This window comes from Macaca fascicularis, chromosome 15, assembly GCF_037993035.2.
Source record: "Macaca fascicularis isolate 582-1 chromosome 15, T2T-MFA8v1.1".
NCBI lineage: Eukaryota > Metazoa > Chordata > Mammalia > Primates > Cercopithecidae > Macaca > Macaca fascicularis.
This window is the reverse complement of record NC_088389.1, coordinates 116,718,493-116,738,972: the sequence shown is the minus strand read 5'-3', so window position 1 is coordinate 116,738,972 and position 20,480 is coordinate 116,718,493. Positions and strand designations below refer to the sequence as shown.

The 20,480-nt window shown below is 43.9% G+C and overlaps 2 protein-coding genes across 3 annotated transcripts in view; both read left to right on the top strand.

Annotated features, from left to right (window-relative positions):
* The first annotated feature begins 1,874 nt into the window (after positions 1 to 1,874).
* ISCA1 (iron-sulfur cluster assembly 1) lies at positions 1,875 to 18,482 on the top strand. 2 transcript variants are annotated; one of them, XM_005582070.4, is made up of 4 exons: positions 1,875 to 2,035; positions 10,432 to 10,485; positions 12,835 to 12,940; positions 16,835 to 18,482. In XM_005582070.4, exons 1-4 carry the CDS (start codon positions 1,955 to 1,957, stop codon positions 16,981 to 16,983), a joined length of 390 nt encoding a protein of 129 aa, XP_005582127.3. In that variant the 5' UTR covers positions 1,875 to 1,954; the 3' UTR covers positions 16,984 to 18,482. The 2 variants fall into 2 exon arrangements, with proteins under 2 accessions (XP_005582127.3, XP_065386839.1); XM_065530767.1 differs by lacking the exon at positions 10,432 to 10,485.
* A 76-nt stretch (positions 18,483 to 18,558) lies between these two features.
* Positions 18,559 to 20,480, top strand: part of C15H9orf153 (chromosome 15 C9orf153 homolog) — a 31,017-nt gene continuing 29,095 nt past the window's right edge. The window contains exon 1 of the mRNA XM_045373021.3: positions 18,559 to 18,954. The gene's annotated coding sequence lies outside the window, so the exon portion shown is untranslated. The remainder of the gene's footprint in view (positions 18,955 to 20,480) is intronic.

Below are 20,480 nucleotides of genomic sequence, written 5' to 3'. Positions count from 1 at the left end.
TTTCTTTCTTTGAAGACACAATCTCACTCTGTCACCCAGGCTGGGGTGCAGTGGCGCAGTCTCGGCTCACTGCAACCTCCACCTCCCAGGTAGCTGGGATTACAGGTGCCCCCAACCACGCAAGGCTAATTTTTGTATTTTTAGTAGAGACGGGGTTGACCACGTTGGCCAGGCTGGTCTAGAACTCCTGCTCTCAAGTAATCTGCCTGTCTCAGTCTCCCAAAGTGCTTGGATTACATGTGTGAGCCACCACGCCTGGCCCCCAGTTTCGTTTCTTTTTTCTTTTCTTCTTTCCTTCCTTCCTTCCTGCCTTCTCTCTCTCTCCTTCTTTCTTCTTTCCTTCCTTTTCTTTCTTTTTTTTTTTTCTCTCTCTCTCTCTCTCTCTTTCACAGAGTCTCACTCCATTGCCCAGGATGGAGTGCAGTGGCACGATCTCGGCTCACTGCAACCTCCGCCTCCCAGGTTCAAGGGATTCTCCTGCCTCAGCCTCCTGAGTAGCTGGGATGACAGGTGTACACAACCACACCCGACTAATTTTTGTATTTTTAGCAGAGATGGGGTCTCACCATGTTGGCCACCCTGGTCTCGAACTCCTGACCTCAGGTGATCTGCCCACCTCGGCCTCACAAAGTGTTGGGATTACAGGCGTGAGCCACGCGCCCGGCCCCCAGTTTCTTTATGTGCAGATAAGGCTTAGGGGAAAAAAAAAAGCATCTTCTTATTGTCAATGCGATTGCATTTCTGTAGCAGGAAGTCAGAAGTACTTGATGGAATTTTGAACTCTCCTTTCAGAACCTGCAGGAGATCAAAGATAAACTGGGCTTTAAAAAATGTTTCACTGATTAGTTCTTTCCACATCCAAACACTGCGAATCTGTCCTCCCCAGTACTGCTCCATAGACCCCTCCTGCCCTTTTCCCTTCACTTCTAGCACTTCAATGACAAATGCCACCTGTCTTGATGTCCTCCTCTCTTCATCTGCTAACCCTCTCCTGCCAGGATCTCATTCTTCCCTGGCCCCTCTTTACCTGGCTTCCTGTGTACGCCCGGGTACCGCGCCTGTGCACAGTGTCTGGTGCTCAGGAATATTGCATCAAAAGGAAGAATTAAGCCCCTGAGCAACGAGGACAAGGTCTGGCAACACGTGTTAAATCGAGTAATTGTTGCTCGCTATAAATGTGACTATTCATAGTGCTGCCCAGTCACATCTTCAAGTAAGGTTGGGTTCCCAGTTCAGCACCAGAATGAAAACTGCATTAGTCACCACCCTTCAGCATCCCCAGCAGTACAGCACGCTGGGGAGGAGGGTAGGGGGTGGAGATTTATTATACAATTATGCGGTAACGCTGTGCTCTTAAGTACTGCCTAGCTGGACCACAAAAGAAGAATGAAAATGGATGTAAATGTCTGGCATCGGAACGATCACTCTGCATTTGAGAGCATAAGCTCCCCGTGCAGGGTTGACATGCGTCCTTAAGCGTCACCGCCTATGATGATGTTTGTCACGGTGAGTATTTAAGCAGGGGGTGACGCTGCACTTTGCCCAGGGGGCAGGTGGCGAAGCTACGCGCATCCGGGGTCAGCAGGTCTGAGGTCATTGCTCGCGCCCTCCCTCCCGCCCGCTCCCCGACGTCGCACTGACTCCGTCCCCGGCGGTGACGACATTCCTCCCAGGTCCTGCGCCCCGCAGCGTAGTAACCCCACGGCAGGCCACCGCGCGCAATCCAGCTGGTGGCACCCCGGCGTTGAGCAGCAAAACCCCGCCCCGAGCGGCTTGCCCCGCCCCCGGCCCGTCACTCACTCAGCCCACCCAATGGTGGCAGTGAGGGGGCGGAGCTAGGCCTGAGGGCGCCGTGCGCCGATGCTTGTGGCGTCAATGCGCCCGCCGTGTCCATGGAGAGAGGCTGAGGTGGCCGACCTCCGGCCCGAGGCACCGGGGCGCCGGGACGGCGAAGATGTCGGCTTCCTTAGTCCGGGCAACTGTCCGGGCTGTGAGCAAGAGGAAGCTGCAGCCCACCCGGGCAGCCCTCACTCTGGTGAGTGCTCGCGGTGCGTGGTGGGGCCCGTGACATTGCCCGTGTCCGCCCCGTGCAAGGGGAGGTCACTGCGGCCGGGAGCGGGGGCGCAGGGGCGCGGACACGTCAGACCTCGGGGCTGCCCTGACCTGCAGCACAGCCTCGCCGCCCCTTCTCCTTCGGCCCCTCTTTGCAAAGATAAACAAGTCCCGGGCGGGGCTGCTCCCTGGCCCCCGGAAACTACGTTTCCCGGCAGGCCGCGCGGCAACCGCGTGCGGGCCGGAGGGGAGCACGGGGGTGGGCGTCCCCGGGGTCCGATCGCTTCCACGCTCCGGCCGGCCTGCGCTGTTCGGCCCCTCCGGTTGAGCAGAGGCTGAACGTGCCCGGTGCCGGGGGTGCCCGGTGGTGGCCCAGAGTCCTATCCTGGAGGTGCGTGGGGTGGGGAGGGACGAGGTTTTCCGAAGGACCGCTGTGTCAGGGCGACAGCGTTCGCAGAGGGCGAGCACAGCGGCAACAAAGGCCCCGGCTGCTGCCGAGGTCACGGCCGCGGCGCGCAAAGCGTTACTTACCGGTGTCCTGGGTGGTTGAGGCCTTTGAAACTCCCTCTGTGCCTCCAGCAAGCCTAGGCTCTTAGGACAAAAGATGATTTCCCGGAGTGAGTTTAAAGCGTTTTCTGGGTGAAAGGTCAAACACTCAGGGCACCAGAGTACAACCTGAGCTCGGTGTTCCAGCCGCACCGTTCAGTTTTTTTAGTGGAAGGAAAATCCCATAACATAAAATTAGCCCCTTTAAAGGGTTCGGTGCCATTTAAGACATTCACAGTGTCGTGCAACCATCACTTCTATCTAGTTCCAACATATTTTCACCCCAAAAGAAAAACTTATGATCACGTTCCTACATACACTCCCCTCTTAGTTAAGGAGATGACTTTATGCAACCATTCGCTTAGAGACTGGAAAAAAAACCGATTTAAATTGATTCATGGATTCTGTTCCATGTAATGCCAAAAGGGCCTATTACCAAAAAATAAGTTTGTAGCAAAGTAGAAGAAAATTGTGATCAGGTGAGAGAATTTATTTTTATAATCAATTTTTTAGGCCTCTGATGTTACTCTGATTATATATGGTACTGCTAGTGTACTGATTACGTATCATTCTATATTACCTCTTTTCTGTCGGAGCAAGCAAATGTTCATACGCCATGGGATGTAGAATTAAACAAGGTTTTAAGAACTAGAGGGCACAGCTCATTCTTTGTGTCTCTTTCAATCTCAGTAAGAGTTATTCAGAATTCTTCCACTGGTAATGGTAGATCCAGGAAGAGCCAGAAGGTTCAGGAACAGTTTTTGCCTTCTATTTTTTGCTTTTTGGCAACCCTATTAACCTTTTTTTTTTTTTTTTTGGAGACAGGGTCTCACTTTGTCTCCCAGGCTGTAGTTCAGTGGTGCAGTCATGGCACACTACAGCCTCAACCTCCTGGGCCCAAGCGATCCTCCCACTTCAGGCTCCCAAATCTCTGGGACCACCGCTGTGCACCATCATGCATGCACCTAGGGTCTCCCTGGGTTGCCCAGGCTGGTCTTGAACTCCTGGGCTCAAGCAGTCCACCAGCTTAGCCTCCCAGTGTGCAGGGATTACAGGTGTGAGCCACCATGCCTGGCCCTGATGTCTTTCTTCATCACCATTTGACATGTTACCTTTTCCTTCAGAATTTCTTTTTTTTTTTTTTTTTGGCGGGGGGGGGACGGTGTCTCGCTGGGTCCCCAGGCTGGAGTGCCATGGTGTGATCACGGCTCACTGCATCCTGTGCCTCCTGAGTTCAACTCTCTGCCTCAGCCTCCCGAGTAGCTGGGATTACAGACACCCGCCACCATGCCTGGCTTATTTATTTATTTATTTATTTTGTATTTTTAGTAGAGACGGGGTTTCACCATCTTGACCAGGCTGGTCTTGGACTCCTGACCTCATGATCCACCCACCTCAACCTCCCAAAGTGCTGGGATCACAGGCGCGAGCCACCGCGCCCGGCCCTTCCTTCAGGATTTCTGAGTCAGTCCCTTCCTCTCCATTTCTAGTCCTTTAGAAAGATCTGCTGTGTTTCAGGACGAATGAATTAGTTATACAGTTCCCAGCCTACAGGGACACAGTCGCAGGCCAAGCCTTTGCCACCTCTTTGGTCTCTCTACACTTGCTCCCCTCTGCTTCAGTGCGTGTTATCATAGCAGTTCTCAGTTCACAGGGTTGCCTTGTTGCCTGACTCTTGCTCCCCTCTGCTTCAGTACGTGTTATCATAGCAGTTCTCAGTTCACAGGGTTGCCTCGTTGCCTGACTCAGCTGTTCTGGTTAACTTGCAGGAGTCTACTGTCTGAACTCTGTTGTCCTACTTACAGTATGGCTGACTTTAGAAGCTCTTTTCTCTGCGGTCTTAGAAGCTGTACCAGAGAGAAGGCACATCAGTGCTGTTTTCCGCACCGTCTGTGTTGGTGGGCTTGCAGTCATTTTAGTTCCAGCATTCGTGCCCTAGTCAGGACACTATGGCATGTATTGCTCTTTGTGCATAGTTTAACATCAGCATGTATCATCAAGTGCAAAAATATTGATGCAGTCAAAGGCCTAATGAGTGGAGACAGATAAGAGCAAACAAAAGTATACGTAATTTAGTAAAACTGATTGGAAGAGATAAATGTTACTTGGGTCTAATAAGTGGAGACAGGTAAGAACAAACAAAAGTATACCTAATTCAGTAAAACTGATCAGAAGGGATACATGTTACCTGGATATATAAATTTTGATATTAGTAATTTGACATGTTGCAGCATTTGAAAAGTGCTGTATCTGTGGAGTCTACCAGATGTCAGCAAAAGGCTAGGAAAAGTAATTGATAATATAACACAGTTCAATGCTGTCAGTATCAGATTATCTACATCTTCCCTATTTCCCTACATATCTAGAAATTGACAAGTGGAATTGAACTTGCAGGAGCCAGATGTGATTAAAGAATTGAAGAGTAAATGCTGCCCTGCTTGCAGACAGATTTATTTCCATCATTGTACAAGTCAGAGCAACCCTAATTTGTAGGATTGGGGTGGGTCACAGCTGTGCATTAAAACGCAACCAAGTTCTGTGAGAAGAATGATGATGCTGTGAGAGAATGATGATGCACAGCCATGATCATTCTTAATGTATTCATTGTGTACAGAAGGTGCCTTAGGGCTTCACTTTCTATTGGAGTCCAGTTGAGAAGCTAGGAAATGCTTAATGCTCAGTAGGGAAGTATGTGTTAGTTCACTGAACTAGAACCAGGAGTCCTTTCGAACAGTGACCAAGCACTAAGATTTCTGTCCGAAGGCAATTTAGGAAATACTACACAAGAAGCACTGGAAGTAGCCTAGCAGTCTAACAGTGAAAGAATGGTTAAGTACATGAGAATAGATCCTGTTGAAGGATATAGTCCCTGTAAATTATGATTTTTTTAAGTTTTAGAGTTGTAACTCTTCATTCTTTGACTTACGCTGTGCAAATTATTTAATCTTTAATACCTAAATCACAATGGCAGGAATAAAAAGATGATACATTTAAACCATTAAACACTTAGAAGGTGTTCAGTAAATGGTGAATATATTTTTATTACCATGTATCAAATGAAAAAAAATTGTTAAATTGTTTAAATGGAGGCTGCAAAATTATGTATATATGCCATGATTACAAACCTTATTCTTTTTAGAGACAGGATCTTCCTCTGTCACCCAGGCTCATATGCAGTGGCATGATCATGGCTCACTGCAGCCTCAAACTCCTGGGCTCAAGCAATCCTTTCACCTCAGCCTCCCAAGTAACTGGGACTACAGGCATATGTCACCATGCCTACTAATTTTTTTTTTAATTAAAATTTTTTTAATTTATTGTAGAGACAGGGTCTTGCTCTCTTGCCCAGGCTGGTCTCAAACTCCTGGCCTGAAGCCATCCTCCCACCTTGGTCTCCCAAAGTGCTGGCATTACAGGCATGAGCCACCACACCTGGCCCACAAATATATATATATGTGTGTGTGTGTGTGTGTGTGTATTTATATATATAAAATATTTGTATATTATATGTGTTTTGGGTGTGTGTATACACACATACACAAATAACAAAAGACAAAAACAACACTCTAATGCCAGGCATGGCTGTTAAGCAATGAGTTTGATAAAATACACTATACTTGGTCACAGGCTCTCTTTATTTATCATCTTTTGTTCCCCCAGAAAATTGATATATTGACATTAAAATGCCACATTTGTAATGAAATTAAAATAAGTTGTTGTTGGCACGTGTTTAGTACACACAATCACAGAGTTAACTTTGGGTTTTAATTTTGTTTTCTTAAACAGCAAAAAATGAAATTTGCCTGGGGAGTTACTTAAAGAAATACAGGATTGAAAATGAAAAGTTTCTCCTACAAGGATTAGAAAGTGTATTGCTATGAAGTAGTGATAAAACATTCATCTACAGTGCCTTTTCCCATAATTTTAACAGCAGAAACATCTTGGAAATACTTAGGTTTTTTAATTAGGCCAAAATATCTTACCTCAAAGATAACCTCTCACTTTAAAAGTCATATTCCTGTGATTTGCATTCAGGAAGCTCTTAAATTTTAAAACATGGGCCAAGTCTCAGGTAAGCTATAGTCATTAATAGTACATACATTTCTTGAGAATTACATGTTTCTTGGTAGTTCTGGGAAGTGCACTGGTACTGGCATTCTGCGAGGCCCTGCAGCATGCCGTGTAGTTGAAGATTTTATGCTGTTTCTCTCATGAATTTTCCCTAAGCACAAAGTTGCCAGGGTATGTAGACTTAAAGCAGGGTAGGATTCTTAGCCTCTCCCTGATACTGAGACACAAAAAGTACTTTTTATAGCTCGATTTTTTTTTAAGTCCCAACTGTTCCCTGTTTAACCACTCTCACTTGTTCTGAAAATCAGATCCGTCACTTTGAAAGTCGTAAGAACCTTTTCCTTTGGTTGAGTACTCACCTGGGTTATCCATCATTAGTAACACCCTCCCGGTGAAGCACGTTTGGTTTTGGCCTGACACAGGAAAATTAAGACACATGTTTAGTTCCTGTAACAACAGCTTCCCAGGCACACAGGTTCCTGTTGAATGTTACTTTTCCCTTAAAGAGCCCTTCAATATAAGATGTAAACATCAGCAACTTTGTGATAAGTAGACCAATCCACACGAATTGCTTTCATTTACTGTATTTAAGTGTTTCCTGCTAAAAGGTGAGAAAATAAGAAAATAGATGACTTTGTAAAACCAAATTAGATAATTTAGAAAACCACTTGGAGATAAAAAAAAAAATTATATATTTGGGGCTGGTAAACGGAGTAGTGTGACACACATTTGTTTTGTTTGGATCATGCAGTGGTGTGCCCGTCTGTGCCTTTGATCTACTCACATTAAATCAAGACCACGTTTAAGATTTTAGTTCCAGCAGGTATTTTCCATGGCTATGGTTTTTGTTTTTTGTTTTTTGTTTTTTGGAGACAGAGTCTCACTCTGTTTCCCAGGCTGGAGTGCAGCAGCATGATCTTGGCTTACTGCAACCTCCGCCTCCCGGGTTCAAGCGATTCTCGTGCCTCAGCCTCCTGAGTAGCTGGGATTACAGGCACGTGCCACCATCCTCAGCTAATTTTTTGTATTTTTAATAGGGGTGGGATTTCACCATGTTGGCCAGGCTGGTCTCAAACTCCTGACCTCAAGTGATCCTTCCACCTCGGCCTCCCAAAGTGTTGGGAATATAGGTATGAGCCACCACACCCAGCCAAGCTATGCCTTTTTAAAAGAAACTTACAGAAAGCTATTTTTATTTGACAGTAAATGATTAATTTCTTCAGCATGCACATAGGAAAATATGATCGTGAAAATTTACAAGTGGTTGATAAGAAAGCTAGCTTTTATTGACAATCATTTAGAACGGGGGTCCCCAGTCCCTGTGGTACAGACTGGTACTGGTCCATGGCCTGTTAGGAACAGGGCCTCACAGCAGGAGGTGAGAGCAGCAGGCAAGCCAAGCATTACCACCTAAGCAAGCTCCACCTCCCGTCACATCAGCAGCAGCGTTAGAGTCTCATAGGAGCGCAAACCCTAGTGTGAACTGCAGGTGTGAGAAGCTAGTTTGGCCGGGCGCGGTGGCTCACGCCTGTAATCCCAGCACTTTGGGAGGCCGAGGCGGGCGGATCACAAGGTCAGGAGATCGAGACCACGGTGAAACCCCGTCTCTACTAAAAATACAAAAAATTAGCCGGGTGCGGTTGTGGGCGCCTGTAGTCCCAGCTACTCGGGAGGCTGAGGCAGGAGAATGGCGGGAACCCGGGAGGCGGAGCTTGCAGTGAGCCGAGATCGCGCCACTGCACTCCAGCCTGGGCGACAGAGCGACACTCCGTCTCAAAAAAAAAAAAAAAAAGAGAGAAGCTAGTTTGTGTGCTCCTTATGAGAACAATGCCTGATGATCTGTCACTGTCTCGCATCACCCCTAGATGGGACCATCTAGTTGCAGAAAAACAAGCTCAGGGCCCCCACTGATTGTTCGTTTTGATGAGTTGTATAATTATTTCATTATATATTACAATGTAATAATAGAAATAAAGTGCACAATAAATGTAGTGCACTTGAATCATCCAGAAGCTATTCCCCTTATCTGTGGGAAAATTGTCTTCCTCGAAACCAGTCCTTGATGCCAAAAACATTTGGGACCACTGATTTAGAAGGGTAATGAGCACTTTTAAAAATAGTAACTATTTCTATAACTATTTAAAGTTGGTATTCTGTGACTCAAAAAACAAAAACAACACCATAGTCCTGCTCTTCCCGTTTTCTCCTTCCGCCCGCTGTGTGCTACTCCCTGCGTTGTAGGACTGCTTGCTTCCTTTTCTGATAGAACCATGGGAAAAGGCCTTTAGAGGCCGCCTACTGGCAGTGGTTTGTTTGTTTACAGTGACATGCAATAAGAAATGTATATACACAGATACTATATATTAATAACTGAATTAAAAGTTTTACTAAACAGTATTCACTTTTTTTAAGTGCAGTGCATTGTTTTCTGTTTTAAATTTTTAAGACATGTTGGTCTTCACATTCTAAATTGCTTTCATGCCCTTCTAAACTGGGTCTATACTGTGTTTAAACATGCTCATCTAGCTGAACGCCCACCCCGACAGGGCAGGAGAGTACACTCTAGGGCCATCCATTGGGCTGGCTCCTCCAGGTGTCAGTCCTGGCCTCAGTTTACTACCAAGTCTTAGGTCGTAATATCCAGACTTTGAGACTTCGGAAGCAGTCTCAAAAACTTTACTATACAGTAAAATGTCAGTACAAAGAACTGAAGGGCCTGCAGAGCACTGCCAGCTAGAGGAGCTGATAAAGTAGGAAGGACGCACGTAATCTCTTCATTATGATGTACTCTCATCATCGTAATAATACTTGGCTTTTCTGTGCCTGACTGTCCTGAATGCTTTTCATGAGTTTATTTAATCCTCGCAAGAATCCTGAGGAGGAGGAACTATTATCCCTGTTTCATCAGTAAGGGACTAGAAGTCAGAGAAGCCACATAGGGTGACTACCCTGGAGGCAGAGCTGGGAAGTGGGCCAGGAATGCTGGAGAACAGCCTCCTTCCCAAGGAAGTGGAGTTGGTAATGCCGACCTGTTTCACACAAACTCTGATGTCTTTCTCATTTTGAGGCCCACTGAGCTGCGTTAAACAGCATTTCTCCTGGGAAACAGCTCCTCCTTGTTCTTATTTCTGTCATTGACTAGCTTAGTTTTCTTCATCTAGATCTCCTGAGATGTTGGTTTAATCCACGTTGGAAAAAATCTGTGTGAGCATTTGGTGGGACTGGTGCAAGAAGCACACCCTGGGTTATTTTATGCTGGTAACACTGTTTCCTCAAGCTATGCATTTTGTTGGATTAGAAATGGATTGTGAGTAAGAAAAAAAAAGTGTAGGATGAATAATCAACAGGAAAAACACCTGAGGTTGGCCTTCCCAGTGAGATACTTGATTCCTTCATTGGCTCTTTGTCGTAGGCAACATGCTGGTTGCTGGGCATAGAGTTGGTGCACAAAATAGATGCTGCCCAGAAAAATAGCATTTGTGATGTGAGTGAATAGCACCTTAGAGAGAAGGACAGGGAACCAACCTGACCTGAGGAGCAAGATTAAAAGGATGTTGCTAGCAGATACTTTTTAAAATAAAGAGGGTATTTTGAATTCAGTATAGTTTATGTGTTTATATATAAAGTCCATAAGGTAACCTGGGAAGAATGGAACATAAAATTTGTCACATGAATTTGCTAAAGACAGACTTAGGAAGACTGATAAATATGAGGCTTTGAGGAACAAGTTTTGTAGCTAAAAACATCATTTTCTTTTTTCAGACACCTTCAGCAGTAAACAAGATAAAACAACTTCTTAAAGATAAGCCTGAGCATGTAAGTAAAACCAGTTAATTATTCAGTAAAAACCTGAAGCTGTATTTCAAAATAAATTATCTTGTGATATACAGTATTATTTCATTTAGGGGTTTTTATTTAAAAGGTAAAATATACTCAGGATTTCTTTTTTTTTTTTTTTGAAACGGAGTCTTTCTCTGTCACCCGCGCTGGAGTGCAGAGGCCGGATCTCAGCTCACTGCAAGCTCCGCCTCCCGGGTTTACGCCATTCTCCTGCCTCAGCCTCCCGAGTAGCTGGGACTACAGGCACCCGCCACCTCGCCCGGCTAGTTTTTTGTATTTTTAGTAGAGACGGGGTTTCACCGTGTTAGCCAGGATGGTCTCGATCTCCTGACCTCGTGATCCGCCCATCTCGGCCTCCCAAAGTGCTGGGATTACAGACTTGAGCCACCGCGCCCGGCAGGATTTCTTCAAAATTCAAATAATATAAAAGGGCATTTAACTAAAAGGAAGTCATTCTTTCTTCCAAGAAGCAACCTCTTTGGTGTCCTTCCAGGAGTAATGTATACATTTGAAGTGGCTAGACCTGATTTTCTCAGCCTCCTCACAGTTGACACTTTAGGGCAGATTGTAGAATGTTTGACAGCATCTCTGGCCTCTGTCCACTAGATACCAGTAGTAACCCTTCTTTGCCACAACAAAGAATCCACATATGTGGAACCCACTGATACGGAAAGGTGACTGTATAGAGTAAAAGTGTTGTGAAGGGTAATGAGCACTTTTTTTTCCTGATTCTACAAAGCTTTGGTTGTCCCAACCAAAAATGTCTCCCTGAGGGCCACCACTGGCCTCGACTGGGCTTGTTATTCTTGTGTGTGTCTCTTCCTACCATAAATGTTTTCATTACACTTTGCTTTTTACCCTTAATAATGTGGCTTGAAGATATTTCCATATCATTATGTAATGATCTGCCTCCCTTTCTTGGCTGCATGTAGAGTATGTTCCATTGAACAAGTTCGATTTCTTTAACCAGTCCCCATGTTAAAGGGTCATTTTCATTCAGTGCTGCCACAAACACCGTTCAGCAACTATTTAGTGGCTGCAGTGTGCTCGGCTCATTGTTCTAGACCTGTAAGCATGGCTTAGTTCACCTACATAGGATCCATTCCTATATATAGAATTGTTGAGTTAGGAGTGTGTGTATCATCTTAATTGTACATTGTTAGTTGCCAATGGAATGCTGTAAATCATTTCAAGTAATGGACTATCAATATTTAATAATTAGACTGTGGAGTGATCTGGTTTCTGTTGTTAACCAACGTTACAATGTAATGGAAGTTCTCAAACCTGCCTTTTAAAATTATTAAATTTCAGAGGATATCAGTGTTCTGATTCAATTTGGATAGACCAATGACTAGAGTACAAATTGGCCTAATGAAACAAGAGTTTAGCTTTGTAAAATCAGGAACTGCTGGTGAAATAGTACTTACAATACTTTTACTATATACAGTCACCTCCCCGTATCTGTGGGTTCCGCATACATGGATTCAGTCAACCACAGGTCAAAAATATTTGGGAAAAAAATAGAAGGTTGCATCTGTATTAAACATGTACAGACTTTTATTCTCCAAACAATACAGCATAACAACTATTTATGTAGCATTACATTATTACAGGTATTCAAGTCATCCAGAAGTTATTTAAAGGACATGGGAAGATGTGTATAAGTTATATACAAATACTGTGCCATTTGCATAAGGGACTTGAGTGTCTGCAGATTTTTGTATACCCAGGTAGTCCTGGAACCAGTTTCCCACACATACTGAGGGATGACTGTATTTAAATGAAAAGGCAGATCAGCCCTAAGACCGAGAACTCAGGTAGATATTGTTCGAAAATTGCGTTAATGTAAACATCGATATTTTTAAAGTGCTGTTTGGTCACTTTTTTAAACTTCTTTTGTCTGAATTGACTGCAGTCTTTTGCTTTCTGGTATTTGAGACTGTACACAGGTCTGCACTCGAATTCAGCTCCCATGTAGAGAGAGGATTGCCAGGTGATAGACTGTGAACCCTGGTGAATCCTAACCATAAGGAAACGTTTCAGAGTGTATCTCACAGAACAAGGTAGAGCAAAAACATTTTAGATGAAGTCCCAGGCTGGACAGGGTGCTCCTGCCTTGTAATCCCAGTGCTCTGAGAGGCCGAGGTGGAAGCGTTGTTTGAGTCCAGGAGTTCGAGACGAGCCTGGGCTACATAGTGAGACCCTGTGCTACAAAAAGTAAAAGAAAGTCCATTGTGGTGTGGGGAGGCTACTGTCACTTTATTAGTATAATTGTTTAATCTGTACTACTTTAAAACTAAGTTTATACTTTCACTTCTTTTTCAGGTAGGTGTAAAAGTTGGTGTCCGAACCAGGGGCTGTAACGGCCTTTCTTATACTCTAGAATATACAAAGACAAAAGGAGATTCTGATGAAGAAGTTATTCAAGATGGTGAGTTTTTAACCAACATTTTTTGGGCACGTTGTTTTGCCTAAAATTGTTAGCCTTGCACAGCACAAAGTAAAAAATAAGGATAGTAGCAGGAATTATGTAAATAATGCTCACTGTGTGTGTAGGCATTGTTTGATGGAATTTCATATATTAACTGATGTATACACAACACTGAATGAGAGTGGTACCATATCCCTGTTTTTCTGATGAAGAAACTGAGGCACAGAGGAGTTAAATAGTTTAAGGTCATAGGAAGTGGCCTAGTAAAGTTCTTTCCAGAGACTCTGCTCTTAGTAACTAATTGGTAAATTATTCTATAAGCTTGTTTGAACTATGAAAGATCATTGTTATGTCCAAAAAGTGAACCAACCTTAAACCTCGGAGTGAGCCAAGAGTTTTTGTGTAAGCAGCAGTTTTATATCTGTGTCAAATAAGTACAAGTTGAGCATTCCAACCCAAACATCTGAAATCTGAAACACTCCCAAATTCAAAACTTTCAAAGTGGGTGCCAGCATGACACTCAGAGGAACTGCTCATGGGAGCTTTTTGGATTTGGGATGCTCAGGCAGTAAGGGTAATGCAGATACAGTCACACATCACTTGATGTTGGAGATACATTCGGAGAAATGTGACATGAGACAAATACCCTGGGGTGTACTTACACAAACCCAGATGGCAGAGCCTACCACATGCCTCGGCTAGATGATACAACCTATTGCTCCTAGGCTTCAAACCTGTACTGCATGTGACTGTGCTGAATACTGTGCACAGTTCTAACACAGTGGTAAGTATTTGTGTGAACATACCTAAACAAAGAAAAGGTGTAGTGAAATTTCACTGTAAAAGATCAAATGTGGTCAGGCGTGTGAACACAAGCCTGTTGTCCCAGCTACTCAGGAGATTGAGGCAAGAGGATTCCTTGAGCACAGGAGTTCAAGATTGTTGTGTACTGGCCGGGCGTGGTGGCTCACCCCTGTAATCCCAGCACTTTGGGAGGCCAAGGTGGATGGATCACGAGGTCAGGAGTTCACGACCAGCCTGGCCAACATGGTGAAACCCCATCTCTACTGAAAATACAAAAAATTAGCCAGGTGTGGTGGCACACCCCTGTAGTCCCAGCTACTGGGAGGCTGAGGCAGAAGAATCGCTTGAACCCCGGGAGGCGGAGGTTGCAGTGAGCCGAGACTATGCCATTGCACTCCAACCTGGGTGACAAAGCAAGACTCCGTCTCAAAAAAAAAAAAAAAGAGATTGTAGTGCACTTTGTTCATACCTGTGAATAGCCACTGCCCTTCATCCTGGGCAACATAGCAAGACCTCCGTCTCTTAAAAAGAAAAAAACATGAAGAAGGAGAAGATAAAACACGGGACACCTGTATGTGGCACTCACCATGCATGGAGCTTGCAGGACTGGAGGTTGTCCTCGTGAGTCAGCGAGTGAGTAGGGGAGTGGTGAGCGAATGGGAAAGCCTAGGACATTACTTTGTAGTACTGTAGACCTTATAAACCTTGTACATTTAGTCTTCAGTAAGAAATTAACCTTAGTTTACTGAAACTTTTTTACTTCGTAAGCTTTGCGATTTTTTTTATTTTAACTTTTTGACTCTTTTGTAATAACATTAACTTGAAACATACATTGTACAAATGTACAAAAATTTTTTATGTCCTTATTCTATAAGCTTTTCCCTATTTTTAATTTTTTTTCTTCTTTTTTTTTTTAACTTTATAAACGTTTTAATTAAAAACTAAGACACAAACATGCGTATTAGCTTAGGCCTCCACAGGCTCAGGGTCATCAGTATCCCTGTCTTCCACCTCATCCTCTCGTCCCTTTGCCATCAGGAGCAGTAACACTCATGGAATCGTCATCTTCTCTGATAACGATGCCTTCTTCTGGATACCTCCTGAAGAACCTTCCTTAGGCTGTTTCACAGTTAACTTTTTTTTTCTAAGTAGAAGTACACTCTAAAGTAACAATTAAAAAGTATAGTATAGTAAATACATAAAGCAGTAACATAACCATTTATTATCATTATCAAGTATGATGCAGTGTACATAATTGAACATGCTTAGACTTTTAGACGACTGGTAGTGCAGGTTTGTTTACACCAGCATCACCACAAACACCTCAGTCATGGGCTGTCTTGTGATATTATGGTGGTTACAGCATTGCTAGGCAATAGGAATTTTCAGCTCCATTATAATCCTTTTTTTTTTTTTTTTTTTTGAGACAGCGTCTCGCTGTCTCACCCAGGCTGGAGTGCAGTGGTGTGATCTCAGCTTGCTGCAACCTCCGCCTCCCGGGTTCAAGCGATCCTCCCACCTCAGCCTCCCAAGTAGCTGGGATTGTGGCGCCCACCACCATGCCTGGTTCATTTTTGTATTTTTAGTGGAGCTGTATTATCAACTCACGTTTTTGAGGAATCCTGTATTTCCAATTTTTATTAAAAACTATTTTATTATAATTACATTTAATTATAATTAAAATTATTTAATTATTTTTACCACTGCCCCCTTCTTCCACCCTCTAATCTGTTAAAACCTATCTAAAATAAATAATTTATCTTGTCATTGGAAGTATGCACTTAGCTTGCAGTTCTTACCTCCATGGGAGAATGAGGCCTAGATTCCTAAGTGTGCTTTCTTATTAAACTAAAGTTACTAAGCAATAAAGACCTTTTAAAAATATATTATTTTGAAAATTATAACACATTATAAACCTTAAGATTCTCATCTTAAAGAAGAGGTGACTTATTTACATATTGTTTACGTTTAGCTAATGGCTCAATTTCTTATAAGGAAGAAAGTTTTTTGTTTTGGTTTGGTTTTTTATTTGTTTTTTGAGACAGAGTCTTGCTCTCTTACCCAGGCTGGAGTGCAGTGGCACAATCATGGCTCACTGTAGCCTCTGTCTCCCTGGCTCAAGCAATCCTCCCACCTCAGCCTCCCGAGTAGCTGGGACTACAGGCACCCACCACCGTGCCCAGCTAATTTTTGTATTTTTAGTGGAGACAGGGTTTTGCCATGTTTCCCAGACTAGAAAGCTTTCTTAAACTGATTGTATTTGTTGGCTGGGCACTGTGACTCACACCTGTAATCCCAGCACTTTGGGAGGCTGAGGTGGGAGGATCACTTGAGCCCAGGAATGCAAGACCAACTTGGACCACATGGTGAAACCCTGACTCTAAAAAAAATACAAAAATTAGCCGGTCCTGGTGGTGTGTGCCTGTAATCCTGTGGGAGGATCACTTGAGCCTGGGAGGCGGAGCTTGTGGTGAGCCATGATCATACTACTGCACTCCAGCTGGGGTGACAGAGCGAGACTCTGTGTCAAAAAAAAAGATTGTATTTACAAAGATGCTGATCTCTACCTGTGTAATTACTAGGGAATAGTACCCGTTTTCCATCCCATAACCAGAAAAGACTATTGTTGTACTGATTGATCTTACTAAAATAGCCCCATTGTATCGCAGTCCTTTGTATATCTTTAAGCTTAAATCCGTGTATCTAGTGTATAGATGTTATTACAGAATTTTCATAAATTTTTTTTCATTTCATAAAACTCACCGAGAATATACATTTTCTTCACGTTGCAAACTGCAAAAATGAGTGAAGTATAGTGAAAGGTAAATTCTCATTTTGCATAAAATTGTCATGGGATACTTACATAAAATTATCCCCTAATGTGATTGTTTGTGACATAAATTCGTGTGTGGGAAAGAAAGGGCAGACAGGAAACTGAATGCTTAATTCCTTAAGGAAATAATTTAAAATGTTCAAAGCTTCCTGTTTGACTTTTGTTGATAGTCACTATTTAAAGTTCACTTGTGCTTTGAATCAGCGAGTTCCATAAGGCTCCTGGCTTTATATGACACATGCTTTCTTTTCCCCAAGGAGTCAGAGTATTCATCGAAAAGAAAGCACAGCTAACACTTTTAGGAACAGAAATGGACTATGTTGAAGACAAATTATCCAGTGAGTTTGTGTTCAATAACCCAAACATCAAAGGGACTTGTGGCTGTGGAGAAAGCTTTAATATTTGAAATCTCAGGACTCTTCTGGCCGTAGGTTCCAGGAAAGCTCGTGGAAGCCTTGTTGCTCACTGCAGAAATCGTGTGACTGTCACATGCTGGAAAATAAAGTGATACATCTTGAAAATGAAGCCAGTGTGTTGGATTCCAGAAGAAATGATATTTGTATTCTCTATAGGGGACGGAAAGTGAGAAGCCATCACTCTCTTTGGATCATTTAGGTCTCTTGCATCCTTTGTTTTAGAACCAGTTTTATTAAAGTTGCCTTCCTGGCTACCTGTTTATCCATTTCCTGAACTGTGTGCACTCCTTAGATCGCTATTGAATGGCTTGAACATCCCTCAACATTTCTCCCAACCAGATCGGCGACTCCAAAAATCCGAGACAGGACATCCTGACTGCTGGTAGTAACATGGTGGTGCATTGTTTTTTCCACCCAAACTTAACATAGCCTTTGTATACACTTTGATGAAAAATTTCATTGTCAGATGCCTCATTGCGTACCCTTTAATAGTACCAGGCAAAGATTTTCTTCAACTATAGTACAGATTAGTTCTGAGTGATGGTATCAAAAGGTGAGAAAGACGCCATCCATTTGTTTTTTAATCCATTTATTTTGCCACCCTATATGTCTGTTCAGAGAGGGGATCTCAAGCTGACTTTGATTCTTTTAGTTAAGGAGTCTCTTAAAGCCATCTAGCCCACCTCCCTCAATTCCCTGTGTGAGGAAGCAAAACCCCAGAGAAGCCAAAGGGCTCCTGTCCACTCCGATTCCACAGGCCGGGGGAGAGTAGGGACTCTCACCCCCCTCCCCTTCCTTGTAGGTGACACATGCTTTGTCCTCTGAGACAGTCAGTGAAGGCAAATGGTCTGACTTCTTTATGTGGTCAACATTTTGATAGAATTTCTTTATAATTTGATAGAGATTATATTGTTATTGTTTTATTTTGAGTGAGAAGAATTTTAAAACCTTTTTATGTGAATTACCATCTTGTTTCTTTCACCTTTGAAACAGTGGATTGTAGCAGAGACATTGTAGCAACCCAGAGTTATGCTTTTGGAATGTGGTCCTCACTGTGCAGGAGAACATGGGGATCCTTTGTTAACATTCCCAGTGTGCACACACTTTCTGCTTCCTCCGTCCAGTTGCTCAAGTTCTTAGTATTTTAGCCTAACGTTTTTATCACCTACTTTTCTTGAAAAGTGTTCCTTTTGTCACTTAGTTACTGATTTTCCTGGGTTTGACATACTAAGTATTCTATGAGATGATATATATGCTTTTTTTGAAAGCTAATTCTCATGAATTCAAGTAGCTGAGTTCCTTTGTTTCTTTTATTCACTAAAGTAGCTGGCACAAAACACAGAAACCTAGAGCAGTAGTTTTATGTCAATGCTCATGAGTTTGTATCGATAATATAATTGTTGATCCACTTATAATTCGTGCAATACTGTATGTATGTAGACATTGAGTTGTCAATTAAAGAAAATGTGGCCTCTTTGTGATCATAAAATTGCCTTGTTGAGGGGAGAGGGTTTGGGACAGCAGCTGCTAAAGCCAATAAAAAAATGACTGTCTTTTTTGCCTAGGCTGCCTGTCACCAGGCGTCTTCTCTGCCTGACACTGTTTCTTCCAGAGTCCGAGCTGCTGACTCTCCACACAGCCCGGGAGAGACCATCTCAGGTGGCGCTCGTCTCCCTGGCTTTGCTGGCCAGGCTTTCCTCCTTGTCCTCCCCCTGTGAGGTCATCCGCCCCACCAGGCAGCTTCCTCATGTCCTCATCACTACCTGGAGCGCTTTTCCCTCTGGCGTCTGAGCTTTTTATAGGAACCTCCTCCAAGAATGTTCTCAAGTGTTCACTCAGGCACAGTAGTGAGCACTGACTCTCTATTAGCCCTGAGGTTTCGCAGGTCATTAGAGACAGTCCCAACCTCAGAGAGCTTTAAGTCGGCAAATGAAACACCAACGGAGAGCGTCGATCGCATGGTAAGTGTTGTGAGCAGCTGGTGGTGATTGCTTGCTCACTGCATGCCTGGAAGTGTTCTAATACACATCGTCATCTCAGCGATCTGAGAACGCAGGTCTGCCTACTGTCTTTCTCGTAGATAAACCAAAACCCAGCTTAAATAAAATAGCTAAGGTTACACTAAGTGGCCGAGTCAGAATGGCGCCCCGTGCCTGTGACTCCAGATGCTGTGCTCCTAGCTGTTAGGCCATACTGCATGTCCTGATGGAACTAACAGTGCGCTTCTAAAAACGTATCCTACAGGTTATGGCCCCTGCACCTAGTTGAGAGATTTCGGGAAGAGGAAAGACAGTGAATGGTACTAAAGAGGGTTGAAAAAACACAGAGGGCGTGTTCTCACTTATAGGTGGGAACTGAACAATGAGAACACTTGGACACAGGGAAGGGAACATCACACACCAGGTCCTGTCATGGGGAGGGGGGCGGGGGAGGGATAGCATTAGGAGAAATACCTAATGTAAATGATGAGTTAATGGGTGCAGCACACCAACATGGCACATGTATACATATGTAACAAACCACGTTGTGCACATGTACCCTAGAACTTATAATAAAAAAATTAAAAACACAGGGAAGCTAAGCACTCATGATACTGAGGCCCAGAGAGGAGCATGAAGGCTGAAGGGTGAGGTAGACGCCTGGGGCATTTGGGCTTTCTGCAAGTTCTGTAGGCCTTGGGGCCACTGAAAGTGTTTAGGGGCACTCATTAGAAAATTGCATTTAGAAGTGTCACGTGGCCTGGACTAGGCTGATGAGGACAGGAGGAAGCTACTGCAAAGCCCGCTATAATAGGACCTGAGCAGGGACCCATGTGAGGAAGGCTTAGGAGGCAGAAAGGATGGTACTCTCTCTATGTGTAGCCCAGCCTCATCAGCCAGTGTTTTGTGACTCATTTCTATTTGTACAGGCAGTACTTGTACTGTTCCTCGGTTTTGGTTCTTGTCTCTTGTACAATATTGAAAGGTTCTCGGAGACGGGAATACAATTGCTTCTTTAATGTTCATTTAGCATCGGGCAGGTCAGAATTATTTTTGCAAAATGGCTCCATCCTACGGCCATGTCATACCATGTCATGCAAGCCTGAGCCCTCACCAGGAAGATTCTGTCTGTTGCACCACATTCGTCCACACTCTGCTCACAAACACTGGTCGTTGTGTTAGGCCATTTGGCAGTGCCCCTGGGTGATGGGTAGGCCAGCAGATCTGTCGCATAGCAGCAGATCTCAGGTTTTTCATGATCAGTTATAAGCCCACTCTTCCACATCAGGATGCTAAATTGAATGGATCAGGCCATCAGGACAGAGGCCTGCTGTGCTCCATTGTTGCAGGGCGCCTCCCAGCCCTCTGCCAACGGACCCACCAGAATGATGTTATTTCTCAAACAGGAAAGGGTTGGGAACAATCCCTACAAGATCAGATGTCCCTAAGATTTCTGGTATTTCCTAGGTTTCACTCAGCAGGAAATACCGGGAAAAAAAAATGGCCTT